Below are 20,775 nucleotides of genomic sequence, written 5' to 3' on the forward strand. Positions count from 1 at the left end.
TAACCGGATCGGCTCGATCTCGTGGCAGATGCCGATTTTATCCGATCTTCAAAATACAGTGGATTGGCAGCCAATCCCGATCCTAAAAGATCGGATTGGGACGTCCCTAGTTTAGTTTAAAAAATTGAGGGTTTTTGGGGTTTTTTTTTTAAAAAAAGGTGCTTGAAAGTGCCTGTCGATTGTAAACATTTGTTTACGTTCCAACACATTGCACAGTTTATCCCCACTTTCGTTGAGAACATTGAGGAAGTGCTGAGCACGATCTATAGCGGCCATACGTCCACTTCTCTGGCAAAGTAAACAAACAAGTGAAGACGTGGGTGGGTGAGGCAGAGACACGTTTGACTGGTTAGACAGTTGACATCAGAGACAAATTTGAGTGTGTTACGAAGTCATACCTGTGGCAACACATCGGTCATTTAAGTTAGAATGAAACTGCCCTTGAGTCGAGCTCAAGATTATAATATCCAACTATATTATTAATAACAATCTATATTATTGTTGAACACATGGTAACAACAGCTGAAGCACCTGAGCCCTGACAACATCAAGTCATACATCATGTATATGTGGACTATGATGGGTTCTTCTGCAAACTGCAAAGACTTACAACTGAATCAATAGCGCTTCTTCTGGTCGCAGCCAAGTAGTGCACTCCATCACACCTCAACTGCTTCAAGAAATGATCAGACAATCAATGCCACAGAGCCAACAGAATTCTTAACAATCAATTAACTGTATAATCAATGACTATACCACCCCTAATGTTGATACACAAAATGGAATTCCTGAGAACAGCTAGTATGAATGAGTGCGTGCGTGCGCCTGTCCTTGCTTGGCCTGTAAATAGCTAGCTTTGGAGAAGACGGCAAGCTTGTGACTTCATGTGATTGAGTTGATTTGATTCTAGATAGGATGCCAAGAGAGAACTCTTGTTTGAGTGGGAGGGAGAGAGAGGAGGAGAGAGAAAAATAGTGTGCAAGAGAGGGAGATAGAGACAGACATACTGTACATGCTTGACTTGTCACACTCACATTATGGCTTAACTGGGCTGTATCTAATAAGAAAATGCCATTCAGACGCTGCGCTGTCAAGAGGACGAAAAAATAACTGCAGAAAATGACACAGTTTTCTGTTAATTTGGGAACATCCTGATAAGACTGGATGACTGATGGCGCTTTGGGAAGGAGTTAAATTAAGTGGAAAAAGATGTACTTACGCAAAGTGTAAATTATCTGTTTTGTCTTGAGCAGACACTATCTGATCCCTTTCATCACTCTCTACATTTCCCGCCAGTCTTTCATCTGTTCCGTGTGTGTGTGTGTGTGTGTGTGTGTGTGTGTGTGTGTGTGTGTGTGTGCGTGCACGTGTGTGTTACCACTTGCATTTGTGTGAACTAATGACCGAGGGCCAACAAACGCCTGCACAAAGCCAACCTCTGTGCTGCTGCCCGGGTCAAACAACTCGTGGAACGGTCGCTGAAGCCAAAAGATGACACATGCACTCTCCCACACACGGGCTCCTTCAAGTCTCTGTACAAGCCCTTTTGTTTGGGAAATTTTATTCACAACATTAAAAAGAAGGACATTAAAATGGGAGTCAAGCAAATACACACGTACAGTATCCTTCAGTCCATAACTATATATGTATTTATTACTTGTATCTTCCTATGCTTTTTTTTTTTTTGAATGGCCGTCATAAGAGTTGCAACACAAGCATAGGAGAGTGAAACAGCTCAGCACAATGTGGCAGCACAATAATATCCGTCAATTAGGCCATGACACAATAGTGACAAAAGCGACCCCAGTAGGATTCACAAATTTGCTTTACACAGCATTATTCACTACCAAGGGAAAATTCTTGATTAACCCCAAAAGTAACATTTGCATACTCACACTGGGCATTCACCATGTCAGACTTGGCCGCGACTCCCCCTACCAGTCATGTACTCACTGGTTTGCACACATTCAAGCTCTGTTAATTTATATTGTACAAAGAGGTGGGAGGAGCAATTGAAGAGAGAGGGTTCTGGATCTGAATCCATTCTAATAATCTAATAGTCACTTTTATTGCAAATGTTAATACGAAATCAGAGCGGAACATCAACGTCAAACTAGCAGGAGGATTTGGAGGAGTAGGAGCGAGCCATTTTTATGGGCATATGAAGGCGTGGTAGGCATGGAACATAACTCTCGCCAGAAGTGGGACCACTGTACCATACTTGAGTAACGGATCAGAGCATCCACACTAGTCAAATGGACCAGACTTTAGGTGTCAAGTGTTCTCAAGCACAGCACAGATTGCCTTCTGTGAGAGCACCCTAATTACATAGTTAGCAACCATTTTTGTCTCTGGCTATGTTTGCCAAAAACATAAAGAGGACTGTTGGGCAGACCTTCACTCTGCCTGTAACAGCACCACACAGAATGGAATATTGTGTCTCTCCTCCTCATGTATATTAACTCATGAGAGGTTTGAGGAAAACAGAGAGGTTTCACTGATTCACAAAATGCGTCTGCAAGATTGAGGCTGAAGTATGCTGCTACGGAATAACTGTCAAATCAAAGGTGAATAACAGGCTAATACTATCTACTATATGATATGTGTGAGGGGAAAAAAACAAATTCCCAGTTTAAATGCATTTTCATCTCTACTTTTCCGTGTTAACCTCAGCACCAACCCACCTGAGCCTGGCACAGCCACTTGGAGTACACAGTGGGCAATGGGAGCTCCCGCCAAGTGGCACACGGGCCACATACACACAGCAGATGGCTCTCATTGAACCCTTCCCAATGAATGTAGCACAGGAATCTGACATACAGTGCAACCCTGAGGGTAGAACAAAATCTGGTCCAGGAACATCCGTTTTGTTTGTATTCAAGTTGTTGTATTGAAGTTTTTCCAAAAGAAAATCATAGAAACAGAAGTAACACTCAATTTTCAATTTACAAGTACAAAAATAAGTTAATCGTGATGTAAAAACTACAGCTATGGCACACTTAACTTTGATGACAAAGGCATCGTGCAAAGCTGATAGCGCTGCAGATGTGCCTAATGAATCCAATCCAACACTCTTAAATGTCACACAAGTGTAAAATGAAGTTACATGCTTTTAAGCAAACAAAAAAATATCTAGGGCTGCTTCTACAAAAAACGAGATAGTAATTTTTTCCGATTTTTTCCCCCCAGTCCTAACTCTACCTTAACTTGGTAGCACTGTTAAGCACTTGAATCGTACTTCTTTCAATGGGAGTCCACTTCACATAACTTACAGTCAGTGTGTTTCCATGCAGTAAATTAGTCATATTAATGAAATAATTCAGTTTCTCCATTTTTCGCAATTCAGCGTGATGTCCCTGTTTATATGCACTCTCCATACGGCGATTATTGGCCATACGCTGTGTGCCTCCCAAAACGCTAGATGGAGCTTATACGCCTTTCAGGGTGGGTAAAAAAATTGTGGCTTTTCCGGTTAACCTGTCATGTCACATATAAACAAAGCATTTCGGCCACCGTTGCTAGATTGAACTATTAAAACATTCACAAGCTACCCGGGAACAATTTAAATTGTAGGTAAGGTTACATCCACTGAACATTGACACATATTAGCTTGAACAGCTACTAGCAATGTGCATACAGCGAACTTTTAGCAATTTCTACACAATCATGACCCACTTGGCCACAAATAATTCTGGGTTACATCCCGTTGTGGAGACTTGTGCATGCGCAGAAGGCAAGCTCCGTTCCAGGAGCACACATGCAAGAGAGAGAGCACTAGTTCCCAATTGCATGTTAATCTGACTTTTAAAAAGCCAAACACGATCTAATTAAGGTGTTTACATGCGTGTTTAAAAGCTAGTTTTACATCAATTCATGCAATAATTTCTTTTTTGTGCATGTAAATGTACTAAGTGATAGCCACAAAAAGCCAACTTTATCCTTCGTGCAACAAGTGAGTCATGTGTTATTACAGTGGTTCAATGTTTTTTGTGATATTTTGAAGGTACAGAACAAAATTGTTCACATTCTTCACTGCATAACCCCTGGTGTATTCAACTTTAGGAGGTGCCACCGTATGTCAATTTGTGATATACGTATACAGGTATTTCAGGCCATTGCCTTGTGTGTCCCCATCTCTGTGCCTTAGTGAATGTGTTGACATTTTGAAAAATTAACCGCTCGGAAGCTCTATCAAGATGGCTAAACCCAGCGGGATCTGCGAGTTAGATGGTATATGTAAGCTAGGCGCTGACAGATCAACACAGACACACGCTGGCCAATGTCTGGGCCAAGCCAAACAGTTCCAGATAATGAAACGTCCACATGGATTGGAGACTTTTAAGCCGAAATATTAAATGCGGTGGCTGGCTGACCACTGCTGTGTCCTTGACCACAGCAGTATCCAGATGACAGATGGAATTAGTTAAGCACACCGGTGGACACCGCCTTCATCTCTTCCATCCCTCATCTTGTTGTGCTTCTCTGTCACTCTTCCAAGCAAAATGACAAAAGACATCACCGGTAAAATAATCTTTTGATCAAAAGATGTACGCAATTGTTTCTAAATGTTTGTACCTGCAGTGTGAGTGAAATGGTGTTCAATCTTTCATTGCCCTTTCTCTAAAACGGTGACTGTACAAAGCACCCAAAAATTGCCCGCTGGAAAGACTATTCATCCATTCTACAGATATTCTTACTCCTCCCTCTCTAGAAGCCCTCAGGCATGGCTATACACACATGGCTGTACAGCAGCGCTCTCCAGGGGAAAGCATAATGAACAGGGGCAGTCTATGTACTTTCTGCATGGTCTGCATGCACCCCCACAAAACTGTCAGCAGCTAAAATCACTGTGCGGTATTTTACTGATGACATCATTAAAATACACAAAATCAATGGCAGAAACTATGCCCAAACACTGGATCATCTGGGATAGCAAGGGAGCTGAATGCATCATTATAAGAAAATTCATCAACGGCTCTTTTCACTGTTCAGCCAGCTCCTGCCCATTGTTATAAAGTCTTAACATTATGAAGAAACACTAGTCGGATCGCTGCATGAATGTGCATGTGCCTACATCAATACAGCCTACCTTGCTTACCATCGTGAGGTTTCGCACACATCTATCATGCAGAGCACAATCACAGACAAGAAAGGCCACAAGAATAGCAAAGTAAAGACGGTGAATGGCTGTCATTTTGACAAATGCACAACACTGAATCTTAGTCCAACCTGCATTGTTCCCCTCCTTCAATCCCTCCTGAACACCACATGGCGAATATCAATATGCACAGCGTGAGTGACAAACACTGTGTGCATGCACAAATGAGCATTAGAAAGTGCTCAAACAAATAAGTGGATAATATATTCATAATATTGAATAGTTGACAGGTCTTGAACAGAGAGAGACTGAAGTGAATTCTAATGAGTAACCATTATCCCCAAGAGGGCGGTCATTCATAGACCACTGTTGTTATGTACTTATATCATTTCTTATTCATCCTCTTAACTGATCAAAGAGCTGACGAGAGCAAAGAGCAGCTCATCATCACTGCCAACAAAATGACTGAAAGCGAGTTTTTAAAATTAGAGGCGAGCCTGACTGTGGTAACAGTAACGTTTTGCATCTGGTGTGACTTACATGACAATCAATGAGGGCAAAAGCCACAAGCTTGCAGCAAATGGCATGTTAAACTAACAGGCTTCAAATCGGGACAGAAATCTCGTGAGGAAAAGGAATCTGACGTTTCCTAATCTTGGCATTGAGGTGTATATGTGGACAAGCACTATTGGAGAAGTTACACGCAGGAAAAACTTCCCTACCTTTTTCAGTTTGCCATTGCGTGTGCCGACAAAAGCCACAGTGTTGCCGCGGTAGTCGTACGCTGCCACCGATGTCATGCCGTCTTCTTTGTCGATGAAGAGGGGGATGCCCTCTATGGTGCTGGTTCCGCCCAGAGGCTGGTTGAAGTCCTGGCCACAGAAGTTGTCATCTATCTGCAAAGGCTTGAAAAGGAAGACGAGAAAAAAAATACATCATAATCTTATAATACTGTTTATTAGGGGTGTAATCATATGCCATCATCACAATTTGTTATATACCTCGGTTTTAAGGTCATTTTCAAGAGGGCTTTTTGACAGCCTGGAGAGGCTCGCACACGCACACACAAATGCACACTGCCAAATGTACTGCAAACCAAGGGTCCATACAGGCGGATTGTCCCATGCAGGCTGTAGCTATATTGTAATTATAATACTGCACCTGCTCTATAGAGAAGCGCTTTCTATTGGGTGCTGCAGGGTGTTAACGATAAAAGAGATGAGCAGGATTTACCGCACTGAAGACTGGTTGAACAAACCCCTCTGAGTCCCATTATTGTATTACACTTTGCATTCTACTAATTCAAAAAAGTTTGTCTCCACTGGTCGTCAATGTGCAAGAAACCAGAGAACAGAATGGGCCGACGGTGCATCATTCAAAAAAAAAAAAAAAAAAGGCAAAAAATTTGAACACACTTTCTCATTCAACATGTTTTCTTTATTTTCAAGACCATTTATATTGCATATTCTCAAAACTATGAATGGACACGTGGAATTACGTACTTAACAAAAAAGTGTGCAGTAACTCTAAATATGTCTTATATTTTAGACATATATTTTATGTCCTATATTTTGGTGTTCTCTCAATGAGCTTCATGAAGTAGTCACCTGAAATGGTTTTCACATCGCAGGTGTGCCTTGTCGGGGTTCCTTATTGGAATTTCTTGCCTTATGAATGGTGTTTGGGACCATTCAGTATTGTGTGTGTCCAAACTTCTGACCTGTACTGTACTGTACTGATTCCGTGACTATGCTGCACATTAAGTGTCCCACATATTGCTCCCCTGTACTTCTTTATATGGGGTTATGTTAAAGATATTGTGTATTGAACACGGATACGGGACATCAACGACCTGAAGCAAAAAATCACTGATGCCATTACCACCATTGATGAGGCTATGCTATGCTCAAGAAATTGATTACAGTCTCGATGTGCTTCTTGTAACTAATGGTGCCCATATAATGTAGAGGTGTATTAAATGAGGCAAAAAACCCCTCTATATCTACTTCTCATTTGCAATAAATCGTTAGCCTCCACCAAGGCTGCCCCTTGTCACAGATTCTGTTAATAATTTTTATAGACAGAATTTCTAGGCGCAGCCAAGGCATTGAGGGAGTCCAGTTTGGGGGCCTTAGGATCATCACTAGCACTTTCAGATTATGTGGTCCCGATGGCCTCATCAAGTTGTGACCTTCAGCATTCACTGTAGCTGTTTGCAGCTGAGTGTGAAGCTTCTGGGGTGAGACTTAGCACCCTCAAATATGATGCCATTGTTCTCAGCCGGAAAAGGGTAGATTTCACCCTTGGGGTTGGGAGTGAGGGCTTGCCCCAGGTGTAGGAGTTCAAGTCTCTCGAGGTCTTGTTCACAAATGAGGGTTGGCGGAGCTTCTGCATTAATGCCTTCTCTGTACGGGCTGTCGTGGTGAAGACTCGAGTTACTGGTCGATCTATGTTCCTACCCTCACCTATGGATTGAGCTTTGGGTCATGGCTGAAAGAACAACATAGCTGATACAAGCAGCCGAAATGACTTTCCTCCGCAGGGGGGCTGGACTCACCCTCAGAGATAGGGTGAGGAGCTCGGTCATCTGGGAGGAGCTCAGAGTAGAGCAGCTGCTGCTTTACATTTAGAGGAGTCAGTTGAGTTGGCTCAGGCATCTAGTCCGGATACCTCCTAGCGAGGTGTTCCGGGCATGCCCAGCCTGTAGGAAGTCTCGCGGACTGGAACTGGAAGAGGGCGCGAGGATCGGAAGGTCTTGTATACCCTACTGAGTCTGCTGCGCCCATGACCAAGGTATGGGACGAAAAATGGATGGATTTGTAATCATTTTCTAATAAATGTGTTAATATTGCAAAGAGCAGAAAACAAGAAGGAAAGTGCAATTTTCAAAAAAATCTACTTTTAACAATAATCTTTAAAAAAAAAAATGTTTTACTCCATTTCTTCAAGACAATTAATCAACAATCAATTCCACAAAATTGACAGAAGCCTTAATGAATTTATTGACTAATTAATTATTATGTCCGTCTCTAATAGAAATGATGATAATAACACTACTTGTCATAGTTCAGGCCAAATGCAATGCATGAAGAAAATACAAGAACTCCATGCTTCTCTATAAAAAAGTATAAGTGAATGAAAGTGAGTAATTAGACGAGGGGTTTTGATTGACTGAGATGAACTCAAGCTGTCAGTGCGCCTTAGTGAAAGTCTACAATGGATGCTGGTAAGAACACACACTTCTCTTACACATTACACACTTGGGCAGTGTGTAAATGACAGTGTAATCCACAGTCTATCACTACATCATCTGATTGATCCACAAAGGAAAAAAGATAACACACCCCCAGCCCCAACCCCAATCTCACCCAATCTACCTAAAAAGCCTGCAGCAAAAAGCACACATCAATAAGTTGCTATTCAGGTTTTTTTCTCCTACTTTCTCTTTTTCAGTCACCTTCAAGCGACTAAAGTAAGCGAGCAAGCATCAATACCTCAGCTCGTTCTACCTTTGTCCATTCCATCCGTCTGTAAAATGCTTTTCATCCAGACCTTCTTGCCAAATTCCCATCAATCACTCATCCACACTGGAGCCAAAGTGTGAAAATGTGTGTGTGGGACAGTCAATTATCTTTAAGAAAAGGCAACAAAGAGCTTGATTTCCCTCTCTGTGTTCTGTTTCACAGTGCAAGGGAATACAAGACATACACGACAGGCTATTTATGACTGTGTGTTCAAGAAAGTGAAACCCCTACCTCAAACAACTTTCTGTTGTGGCCACTAATGGCAATGGGGCAACTCTTTCAACCAAACAAAGACAACAGTCAGACAGCACACACACACAAATACACGTCTGGACTTGTCAGGCGCAAAACCAACTCGACCAGGGCACCCCAGTGTGCTACTCGTGTGTGTAGAGACAATTTGCTTCAAGCTATGCCGTCAGTATCTGTGCACGCCATATGACATACAACTGTCTGCAACCATTTTAAACCATACACTAGCAGTCACGGAAAAGCAATCCATCAGTCTGGATTACAATCAATGCCATGAAAAACATTCACGTGCACACATACACACATAAGCGTTGCCATGACGTCACAGCCTAAGGGAAGACATTAAAAGGGTTAATCCGTTTTCTGTAGAGGAGAATAAATGTCAGAAAACACTGCAGACAGTATACCCTGGAGTCCATGAGGCTTACCATACACAAACACGCATTCAGTATACACATTTTTCTGTGGGGCCCTGAAGTGTAAAGGTCCGAGAACCTTTCTGCACATGTGTAAGGCTTAACAGCACAGATCAGCACAGAATCAAAAGTATTTTCCCTGTACGAGAAAAGCATTTTGAAAGCTACATTTTAATGTGCCTCCTGCAGTTTGGGTCCCTGAAACATTCCAATGTGAATTTAAGATGACTTACATTATGGAAAGAATATTATTACCCGCTGTGGTCTCTTATTTGACAGGAGATGGTATTTAAAGTGCTCATGACACCAAAACACATGCTAATCTAGTTATTTCCGCCATGAAAAATAACATTAAAAAGCATATTTACATTTCCCCGTTGTTGGATAAATGAAGTACTATCTACTCTAATATTTCCTGTGTTAGATGTGTACTGGAATATTGAAATATTTGCCATTAAAAAAAATTGGCAGTTCTTCTGGTTCTGGAGGCCGACACCAAGCAGTCCTACCCGGAACTGCTGATTCACTCCAATGCTTTGTCAACTCTTCTGGTCCAGTTCTGTATGAATGGCTGTTGCTTGTTATATATTTGTTATATTTTGCCAGCTTGTTGTGTTGAAGGCTTTTGCTGGAACACTCGAGGAGACGGAATAAGTTTGTTCACATTTCTAAAAGACATCAATCGCCTCGTCAGATGTGTTGGCAAACTTCGTGGGACAAATGTTACTGCCTCACAGATGGAGATAAAAAGCCATAATTTTCTAATTACTTTTTTGGTGTAATGAGCACTTTAAGATTCCACTGTGTTTTCAAGGATGTTCAACTCTACCAGGGATGAAAGAGTTAAGTCAACAATAGTCCGCTGAGTTTAACAGTGGGGTCTTACAAATACTGGAAGGGAATATTCTAGGGATGTATTCTCACAGTGAAAAGGAACAACCAGAACAATGGGTTGCACCATTCTGCTTGTAATCTACTGTACTACCTGAAATAGTGGCCTGGGATGTTCATTTATTCAACTGCAGAAAATACCAGGCATCTATTAGGAGTCAGATATTAAGTATGGAAGTTTGTTCATTTTATTTTAATAAAGTGATATTTATTTTGGATTAATGTTATAATGCAGCTTTGCTCCAGAACGCCCTGCACTGTAGAACTGTTGTAAACTCCAGCCTTGCAGAGGCCATGTTTTCTATGCAGGCTGAGTGTATTGTGGAAATGATATCTATCGGAAAAAATGGGGGTTCCAGTCATTAGAAGATAAATTACAGTCACCTATTGATACCACCCATTTCATTTGTTTTGTTTTGTTTTGTTTTGTTTTTGCTAAGGTTAAAAAGTGGTGTCTGTTTGAGGTATAGCATTTATTTATTCAAGTGGACAGCACACCCCGCAATTAAATGTAGCACGCCCCTTCTTTTAGTACACCCAACAGAGGAGAGAGTCATTATGTGTGGTGCCCACAAACAGCTTGGGTTAGCGGGGAAAGTAAGCAGAGTTTCAAGTAGCTATCAAACTACTGTGATTTCTCTTGTAAGAAGCCGTTTCTTCTCAGGCTTCTTCACTTCACATTGCAAACCAATGGAATGCAGTATTCATATGGAACCAACCACGTGTACATATGAATAAACCTGCAATAACACTGACTGATTACCGATGCACACAGGCTGCCCCATGCCGAAGGAGACGCGGCTACTTCTTTAACATTTTATGTCAAGAAAATATGTGTATGCAAACATTACGCTGGCCTCAAGTGGAATTCATCTATAGCCACCTCCTTTTGGGGAAACAGCATTGGACTTGTGCACGGCAACATGTGAGTGCTGCTGTGAATGACTGCGATTACGCTTAAAGAAAAACACAGATGGCAAATAAAAATGTTCATTGGGCAATGGGGTGATAGACACCTGGTTTATGAAGAAAAACAGATCCTTCTGGAGAAATTGCACACAAAATATTTTTTTAAACCACGAAATTAGAACATACAGAAGAGTAGTTGACAGTGTTTGTGCACATATTAGTGTCTGAATGTGTGACACAGAAAAAAAAATGTTTAAAAGAAAAGAATTGCTGACCCAAGATCATATAACAATCATAGCACGCATAGCACGCATCCGTGTTGTATGATAATTGTAGATAAGGAAGCTACGTACACAAAATAATCATCTTCAGTGGGGGGCAAAGGGCGTGCGTGCATTTGTGCGAGGGAGAAAAAAGAAGACTTATCTCGCAACAAACACAGGGACAGTTCCTCTGCAGCCTCTCATATTGTTTTCTTATCCAATGATAAAAGTTTTCACAGTAAAAAGGCACAACACACACAGAGCACTAGTGTAGCTTGGGAGATGCAGGTGCTTTCACCTGTATGTGCAAAGCAGAGTGAAGGATTGTGGGAGAGGCCAGCTCATAAATTACACAGTACTCTTGGCGGGGGGGGGGGCCTTGAACTTGCAGAGAAACTGCTAGTGTTTTTGCAAGCGGTGCTGCAATGTTTGTGTGTACTTGTAAGTTTGCAGCACAAGCCCTCCCGGTGATTTATTGTGCAGCGAAACCACTGCTCATCTAATGGTACAGTCTTACATATTCATAATGCAAAGTTTAAGTCCTTGTGTGCAAATCTGTTTAGTCAGCCAATACCACGAAGTTCAATGTGTTCAATGGAGCTTCATTCGAACTATATTTGATGGAAAAACGTGACCTATTGACATGTCGGGTAGTATTGTGGCTTCCTTATGGTAGCTTGCTCTAAACTCTACAATATATTGCACTAGTCTAATCTTGTTTTCTAAAAGACATTCATTGAACCTCACCAAGCACTCGTTCAATTGTGTACCAATTACACAGTCATGCATATGATGACTTCAGGTTACTGCAACACCAAAACTTTGCTTCCGCCTGCTAAACTTTGGTTTCGACTTGGAGAAAAAAAAGGAGGGATCTCACGCCTCCCCCAGAAAGTCTCCACGCCCCACAGTTTGAGAAACACTGGTTTAGGCTATGTCCACAGGAATACAGACTTTTTAAAAATGCACATTTTTCTAAGCGTTTTTGCTTTTTGTCCACACGCAAAGAATAGACAGAAAAAAATTGAGAACCACTGCCTTAAAAAGATAGTTTTGGGGTTTTTTTTCCATGAAGGTGTATGACATCCCCATCAGAAGTGTAGTGCGCCAACAGTGACTTATGAGCTATTTTTGTTGTAATTGTTATATTTGTCCAAACAAATGTACCTCGTCGGATGCGTCGCCACACTTCGTGGGACAAATGTTACTGCCTCGCAGATGGTAAGTCAACAACAGTCCACTGAGTTTAACAGTGGGGTCTTACAAATACTGGAAAGGAATATTCTAGGGATGTATTCTAACAGTGAAAAGGAACAACCAGAACAATGGATTGCAACATTTTGCTTGTAATCTACTCTACTACCTGAAATAGTGGCCAGGGATGTTCATTTATTCTATTTTTGTTGTAACTGTTATATATGTCCAAACAAATGTACCTTTGGTTGTATCAGGTATTAAAATGAACACAAAACAAGACGAAAACGAGGGTGGTCCAGCACCAATAAGTATTGGTAAGTGTGAGTGCAGGGGATGGAGGGTGAACCTTGTTTCATGTTACAGGGCAACGAGTGCACCATAAAAAAATTGTTTTAATTACTTTATTTTAATTGATGCCCAACCCTAGTATATTTTGTCAATGAAAACCACAAAAAATTGCATTTATGTGAAAAAGTAATGAGCTTTCCAGTCACCCAGTAATCCAATGATCACTCACAGACACTCATGTTACCAGGGTGACACGCACAGATACGTGCCATTTTATTCATCTGTCAATCAACTGTATTCTTATACTGTTTTGGAAGCCACCTCGCTTGGGCCACAAAAAGTCTGCTTATTAGTCACTCTGTCACATCATTTTATTAACACTATTTTGGCCTCATCACCACATTAGGGTTTGCTATCGAGGATGGGACACAGTCTTGTGCCTGCTACTGTAAATACGCGTAAATCCAAAAATGAAATAAAGATCATAGTGTCAAAGAGGTCTGCAGACGCTTGACCATGTTGGCATTGCAGGCGCATTGTCTGGCCCGCATTTTCTAATTACTCCTGATAATGATGTAAGCAACACAACACCCACACACAAACCACAGATCAATACACAATTACATTGACAATTAGTATCATTAAGAGTGTGGCTAGAGAGGGGGATTTGTTGAGCTAAATTCTCCTCTGAGAGAAACACAAAGGTCAAACAACATGAAGAACTGAGTGGCTCACACACACTCGCCCGTTGCATGATGTCTCTTCCAAAAGCTTTTCTAAGGTCTTCTAATAATGAGATGAAAGCAAGGCATGCGCACAAAGAGTGGGTTCGACATTGTTGGCTGGCACTCACTCGCTCATTTACACGTGTGCTCTCACGCAGGCACACGTCCACTCGCACACATAAATCATTCAATCTTGCTGGAAAATTAACAAATTCCAGATTCAGCAAATATTAACCTGAATGGTGACCTAATGGGAGCAGTAACATAAACCAGCACCTGTCCAATCAGTGTTCTCCTCACTCACCTCATTTAGACTGCCGATTAACTCTGCTCATCAACTCCGGCTCAATTAATCAAGGCAAATTACCAAAACACATTTGCCCACACTTCCCTTCCACAGGAATAGGACGGTGTTTTACAAGGTCCACAAGTGAGTTACATCCATTAAATGATATTCATCATGATGGATTTAATAAGGTTAAGGGAGCTGGTCACCGAGTCAGTTGTCTTTTATTTTGCCTAGAACAACATTAGGAAAATCTTTCTGGCTTCCTCAAACTGGTCTCATGACATCCAATATTACGTGTTCACATAACCAGTTGACCAGAAACAGAAAGAATCACATTTAACAACATAATATAATGTGCTTCTTGTAATGAAGCTGTTCTTAATCAGCACCTAACATAAAAAGAAACATGTGACACACACACCTTCCTGGCACCACAGTTAGACAAATGATTATTTGAATTGATTTCACCTTTGACACTGCCACTGAACAGCTGGCTCGCTCAGTGTCAAGAAATGAACATGTGAAATAAGGGCCTTCTTACGACGATTGATTGATCTATGAACTTGTGACAGCGACCAACACTCCATCATCCTTCTAGAATCACAGCTGCATTGAGTTGACATTTGAAACGTAGTTGTAGGTCATAGTAACTTAATCAGGGATTAATACACACCATAATGAATGACATAATGCTAAAAATGTTATGACAGACCACCTCAAAAAATCGAATTTTACAGGTTTTTACTGAAAAAGACTCCCAAGTATGTACATGGATAACAGATTGGAGATTTTCAATATCAACTATGAACAATGAACGTCCCTCTTTTTTTTTCTTTTACTTCCCAGACGACTTCTGCCTGCTCTGTACGCACACACACCCACATACACACACTGCTTTGTAGGAGTTGCTGTGACATCATCCCTACGATTACAGTAAAAGCCGGTATATCACCAGAAAGTGCAGAATCTGTCGCTTGAGAAACCTTAGAATTATTTTCATAGTTTAAAGGAAAAATGCAGTTTTTCTGGAATTTTGCCCATCATCCACAATCCTTATGTGAAACATGAACACACATTTATTTCCTTTTTCTGTGCGTTTTAACTAGAGAAAACAAGTTAGTATGAGCCAGTGAACAATGCACGTCATGGGGAGGTACCTATTTTGACTATGAAACCCTGTAAAAAACTCCTCTAACAATGTTTTATTGTTTTATATAAATGCTATTATCATGCTTTAACAAGTACTTTGCTGATAACATGTAATACTTACAGTATCTTGCTATATTTCGATGACTTAAAACAATACCAAAACTTCTTTCCTAGGCGCATTGATTTCACATAGCCCATATAGCTAACGCTACTTTCGTCAACAACAGCAGCATAGAAACAGCGACGACACTTACAATGTCCGCTCTCATTGGGATGGCTGTGTCTTCCAGCACAAAACTTATGCTCCAGTCCTCAGGTAAACGGAAGCATGAAGACAGCAAACGAGCGTCTTGTTGAGTCTTCAAAGCAAAATTGAGAGCCAGTAGTATCCACTCTTCCGTCTGTCCCGTTGCAGCAGCTTTAGGCATTGTGAGTGACACTGAGACAAGCCAGGCGTCGTGTTACTCCACCAGATAAATATTGTTTTTCGTGTTTGCTGCTACAATAACAATATCGCTGTAGCTTGGTTAATATACTGTACAAGTCAGTTATGTAAATGGAACACTGTTGGCGTTTTTTTGAGGGGTTTTTTTGTTAGGATTTTAGCATCAAAATAGGTACCTCCCTAACGTGCATTGTTAGCTGGCTCATACTAACTTGTTTTCTCTCGTTAGAATGCACAGAAAAGGGATTGACATATTGAACATAAAGATTGTGAATAATGGGCAACATTCCAAAAAAAGTGCAGTTTTCCTTTAAGACTTATGGTAATTTAAAAATAGCATTGCCAACGCTAATGCCGGCTACAGCTTCGATGTTAAAGGTTTAAAAAATAATAATCTGGAAAAGTCCGGCGGGATGGAAGCCTAGAGGTTAGCATGTTGGCCACACAGTCGGGAGATCCGGGCGATCTGGGTTTGAATCTCCGTTTGGGCATCTCTGTGTGGAGTTTGCATGTTCTCCCCGCGCATGCGTGGGTTTTCTTCGGGTACTACGGTTTCCTCCCACATTCCAAAAATATGCATGTTAGGTTACTTGGACTCTAAATTCTCCATAGGTATGAATGTGAGTGTGAATGGTTGTCTATATGTGCCCTGTGATTGGCTGGCGACCAGTCCAGGGTGTACCACACCTCTCACCCAAAGGCAGCTGGGATAGGCTCTAGCATACGTACGACCCTACTGAAGACAAGCGGCATAGAAAATGGATGGATGGAAGTCAGGCAGGATATGGCCCACTGGCCGTCTTTTGCCCAGGTATGCACTAGACCACCTTGTCTTTTCTCTCTCCTGTGTGATTCTAAATCTTCTCTCCAACTACTCAATGCTCTCTCTCTCCCTTTATGGCCGCCCACATCTTGCACCTCATTGTCATTTACAACCCACAACTTTGCTTCTTTTCTTTGCTAACCTCAAGAACTGTTTGGTTTTCTTTCTTTCTAGCTATATCTTTGTCAACTTTTTTATTTTTGCATCCATTTCCAAGTCCAATCCCACACTAACTTTGTAACACTCTTGTTCTCATGTGCTCTGCCTCTCTAGAAATGGCTTGTATTGATCCACTTTCAAACAAAGGAGAAGGTCAGGGGTTCGCTAATAAAGCTCAGGGACACAAACACAACTGCACACATACAAAGCAGACAAATATAACTAGGTAGCTGCATTAAGGTGGTGTGTGTGTGTGTGTGTGTGTGTGTGTGTGTGTGTATGCCTCTGTAAGCTGTTTCTGATAAAATGAAAGATTTCAGTTAACAGAAAATAGCTATGATATGGCCAAACATTTACGCTTAAAGGAAACAGCCACAATCTCACTGTGCCCTTAAACATATCATCCTAATGTTTGCCAGAGGCAAAAAATTATGATGCAGCACAAATAGGAAGTCCACACTGGGACTAGTGGAGCTCGAGGGTCATTGATCATGGCTGTGCGACTAACAGCTGTGCAGGCCTCCCACTTTCCTCCCTGGTGTGCCCTCTACACCGCTGTAACGCAGGGTCAAGCTTTCCCACACCGCTCAGTCAAATGTAGCTGTGTGCAAGGCATTTAGGCGGTTGCAGCATATTTGAAGCTGTGGGTTAGGTGAATGAAACACCACTAGCTTAAGAGTTCAAGAGCTGTAAGAACGGAGATTGGGTGTTCACACCCAGATCAGCTGCAGGAGTAGGGATGGAAAAGTACTTCCCACTTGGTCAGATTTGAGGTTCACTGACTATTATGGTCAGTGATGTGCAGCTGACATTAGGTCACCGCTTGAAGGCAATCTAGCCAACATCATTAACCTGAAGCTGACCCTCAGGCCTCACTGCTGTTACTGGGGTCGGTCAATCAGCTCGTCTTGGCCGCTATTACATCATGATTGCTGACAGCTCGTATGGAGTATTCATTCTTGGGGAGTATGTTGAAATTATGATAACTCATGAGTGAACATAAACCTGAGCCGGTAACCATGGTAACAAGTCTGAGTGGCAGAATGGGCGGGGAGCATATGATGGGGATAGAGTAAAGCAGTTCACGATATTATAAATGTAAAATACCTTGATTAAAGAAGATTAGGTAGATTAATACAGATAATAGTTTAAAGTCATTATAGCTTAAGCGTGGACAAGAGGGTGGACAAATCTCCAAATCAAGTAAATGAATTTGATGCAAAACTCACTGGACACATGAATAAAGGTAAGACTAATCAGCCTCATGGAACACGATGGGCGAGCCTCCCGCACAGCACTATGGTTTTTATAGCTGAATTTCATTGGATGCCCTAGGTGCAGGACCTCAATGTTTCTCCAACCATGATATTAGATGGATGCGGCGCTTCCTCAACGGCACCTATCGCCCTCTTAAGAAGGTCAAGATATTTTCATTTATTTTTATTTTCTATATAGTGCCAGATCACAACAGAAGTTGTGCTGGGGAAATATATAATTTACTTTTGCTATGTAATTCATTGCATGTGATGGAGATATACATTTTTTTTGTCAGAAAGCCATTCTTGGCCAGGTATCTGCAGACCGCTATGCATGCTGTATGTTAATTGACTCCTTTATGAAGGTGATAAACTGGGTTTCAGGCATTCTTTTTTTTTTTTTTTTAAGTTAGGATAAAAATATTTCCACAACAAAGTCATTTTAATTTGTTCTTGTATGAAACTAAGTAAATAGTAAGGGGGTCACGATGCGAGACGATACATGAAATTGGGCCAACAAGACGAGGCGAGATTTTGATTTTAAGTAAAAGGCAAAATGAAAAAATACATATGAGAATATATTGCAATCTACTAATTTCTACTACGTTACACTTTTTCTGCTATCTGTGTGTATACTACCGGCCTCGCCTCCACCCACCGAGACAAAGAGACTGTATGACTGGTAAAAGGGCTCGTTCCGTTCACACCATTATCTGTGGAACAAACGCGCCAAGGTAATGACAGCAATGCACAGAGTGAACTCTCTTCCTGCCTGTTTGGAGGCGAGAGACAAGAAAACGGACATACATGCACAAGGCAACAAATTGAGGCTGGCAAAATTATCCATTTCATTTTCATTTATTATGTGATTCATTTATTTATTATCGACCCAGGCCTAGTACCCGCGGGATAGTATTTTTCTGACCGAGACTTCTTGTCACATTTTAATTTCACAAGATCTTGTGACACCCCTAGTAAATAGCCTTCTGTAACTTATCCTATTCAGACGACAGCATGTCATTTCTGTCTCTCCATGGTCATGCAGCTACAATTTCTCATCTGCGCTCTATCTCACGTGCAGAGGACGTAGGAAGTCTTTACTCTACTTTGGTTTGGTTTAATTTTATTTGAACATGCATAAAGATTACAATGGAATACATCTCATGAATCACCATTTCACAGTTCCACATGTCCAAAAGGAGTAGGAAGAAGCAAAGCTTATTTAATCCTACCCCCCACCCATTTCACATCTTGTGCAGTACATGTTGTTCACGTCCTGCATTCCATGTAATAAATAAAAACAATCATGACAAAACAATAAGTATGATGATCAAGACTGTTCTGCCTTATATTTAGCAAACATCAACTGCTTGTAATGTTTTTTGAATTTGCTCATCTCGGTACATTGTTTGAGTTCCTTACTCAATCCGTTCCATAATTTCATTCCGCATACTGAAATGCTGTGGGATTTCAGCGTAGTTCTCGCTTATAAGTGTTTTAAGTTGAATTTTCCTCCAAGATCATATTTCTCCTCTCTTATAGAGAAATACTGTATGACGTTTTTGGGTAACAAGTGATTGTTAACGCTATGCATTATTTTAGCTGTTTGAAAATGTACTAAATCAGCAAATTTTAATATCTGTGATTTTAAAAATAAAGGATTTGTATGTTCTCTATACACGGCATTATGAATTATCCTCACCAATCTTTTTTGCAGTACAGTGAGTGAGTGAGTGAACATTCCTTTTGTAATTATTACCCCATATCTCCACACAATACGTTAAATATGGTAACACCAAAGAACAGTAAAGAGTGTGGAGTGACTTTTGATGAACAAATTTTGCTTTATTCAATATTGAAGTATTTCCGCCACCTTTTGTTGTATATTTTTGATATGACATTTCCAACTCATTTTTTCGTCTATTATGATCCCCAGAAATTTATTTTGTTTCACTCTTTCAATGTCCACTCTGTTTATTTGTATCTCACTGACCTTACTGCTATTTGCAAATAGCATTATTTTAGTTTTACTTAAATTCAAGGATAATCTGTTTTTATCAAACCATGACTTGAATATGACAAGTTCATCCTTGACCTTTTTAATTAGTTCTTGTGTGTTTTCCCCAGAACAGAAGGCAGTGGTATCATCCGCAAATAATACCAACTTTAACTCCTTTGTCACTTCACAAATGTCGTTGATATACAAATTGAACAGTTTTGGTCCCAATATTGACCCGTGGGGTACTCCACACGTAATATTTAAAGTCGCAGATGTGTATTCTACTAGCTTTACAAATTGCTTCCTGTTTGCTAGGTAACATTTAACCTTACTTTGGAGTTTTTCTATTGCTTTCTACTACTAAAGTTTGTGAAATGTAACTGTGGTGGAGTAACTGCAATACTGTTGGCTGTGCTTCGCGTGTGTGTGTGTGTGTGTGTGTGTGTTTGTCTTGGTGTTCATTAGCCCAAAGCTGTAAACCTAGGAAAACTCTGGGACCTGATCAACTTATATTCTGCGTTAAATGGAAACACCAATTAAATTACTAAATGCGGCACATTTAACTCTCTTTTTATGCTGTGTACACAGAGTTTCTTTTGCACTAGTGCAAAGGTCTAAGTCAAATATATGAGATCTTGTTTTCTAAATCAGAGCTATTGTCTATGTGACAGGCCATAAGAAAGTCCACAAAAAAATAATGAGATAACCAGTGGAGTGGAAAGATACTACATTTACAGAGAGTGCCGAAGAAGAGGGAGCAAAGGGCGGTGAAAGAGGCCTTGGCTACGTCCTTCACATCACTTACACCACCACACAAAACACACCTGGGCACTCAGGCAAATGAACGCTCATAAAGAGAAGGGTTACCATAGAATAAACTCCTCCTTTAGACAACATATTGGATGTTGAAAACACCAGTATAAAACAGGTAACAGCTGAATTTGCATAAAAAAAGCTTTTAAAAAGTATTTTGATTAAAATCCACTGAAAGAACTGTACTGAACATCATGGTGAGGATGAAAGCGATGGAAAGGGTTTAAAAAAAAAAAGCACAATGGATGGTGAATCAAAACAGGTGGATGGAACAAGGAT

General features: G+C 40.8%; 1 protein-coding gene across 2 annotated transcripts in view; it reads right to left on the reverse strand.

Moving 5' to 3' along the window:
* LOC129186620 (plexin-A1-like) overlaps window positions 1-20,775 on the reverse strand; it is a 195,374-nt gene that overhangs the window by 134,034 nt on the left and 40,565 nt on the right. For both annotated transcript variants that reach the window (XM_054785046.1, XM_054785045.1), the window contains exon 3: window positions 5,821-6,003. In XM_054785046.1, coding sequence (XP_054641021.1) covers window positions 5,821-6,003 — 183 coding nt within the window. The remainder of the gene's footprint in view (window positions 1-5,820; window positions 6,004-20,775) is intronic.

This window comes from Dunckerocampus dactyliophorus, chromosome 8 (assembly GCF_027744805.1).
Source record: "Dunckerocampus dactyliophorus isolate RoL2022-P2 chromosome 8, RoL_Ddac_1.1, whole genome shotgun sequence".
In the NCBI taxonomy this organism is placed as follows: domain Eukaryota; kingdom Metazoa; phylum Chordata; class Actinopteri; order Syngnathiformes; family Syngnathidae; genus Dunckerocampus; species Dunckerocampus dactyliophorus.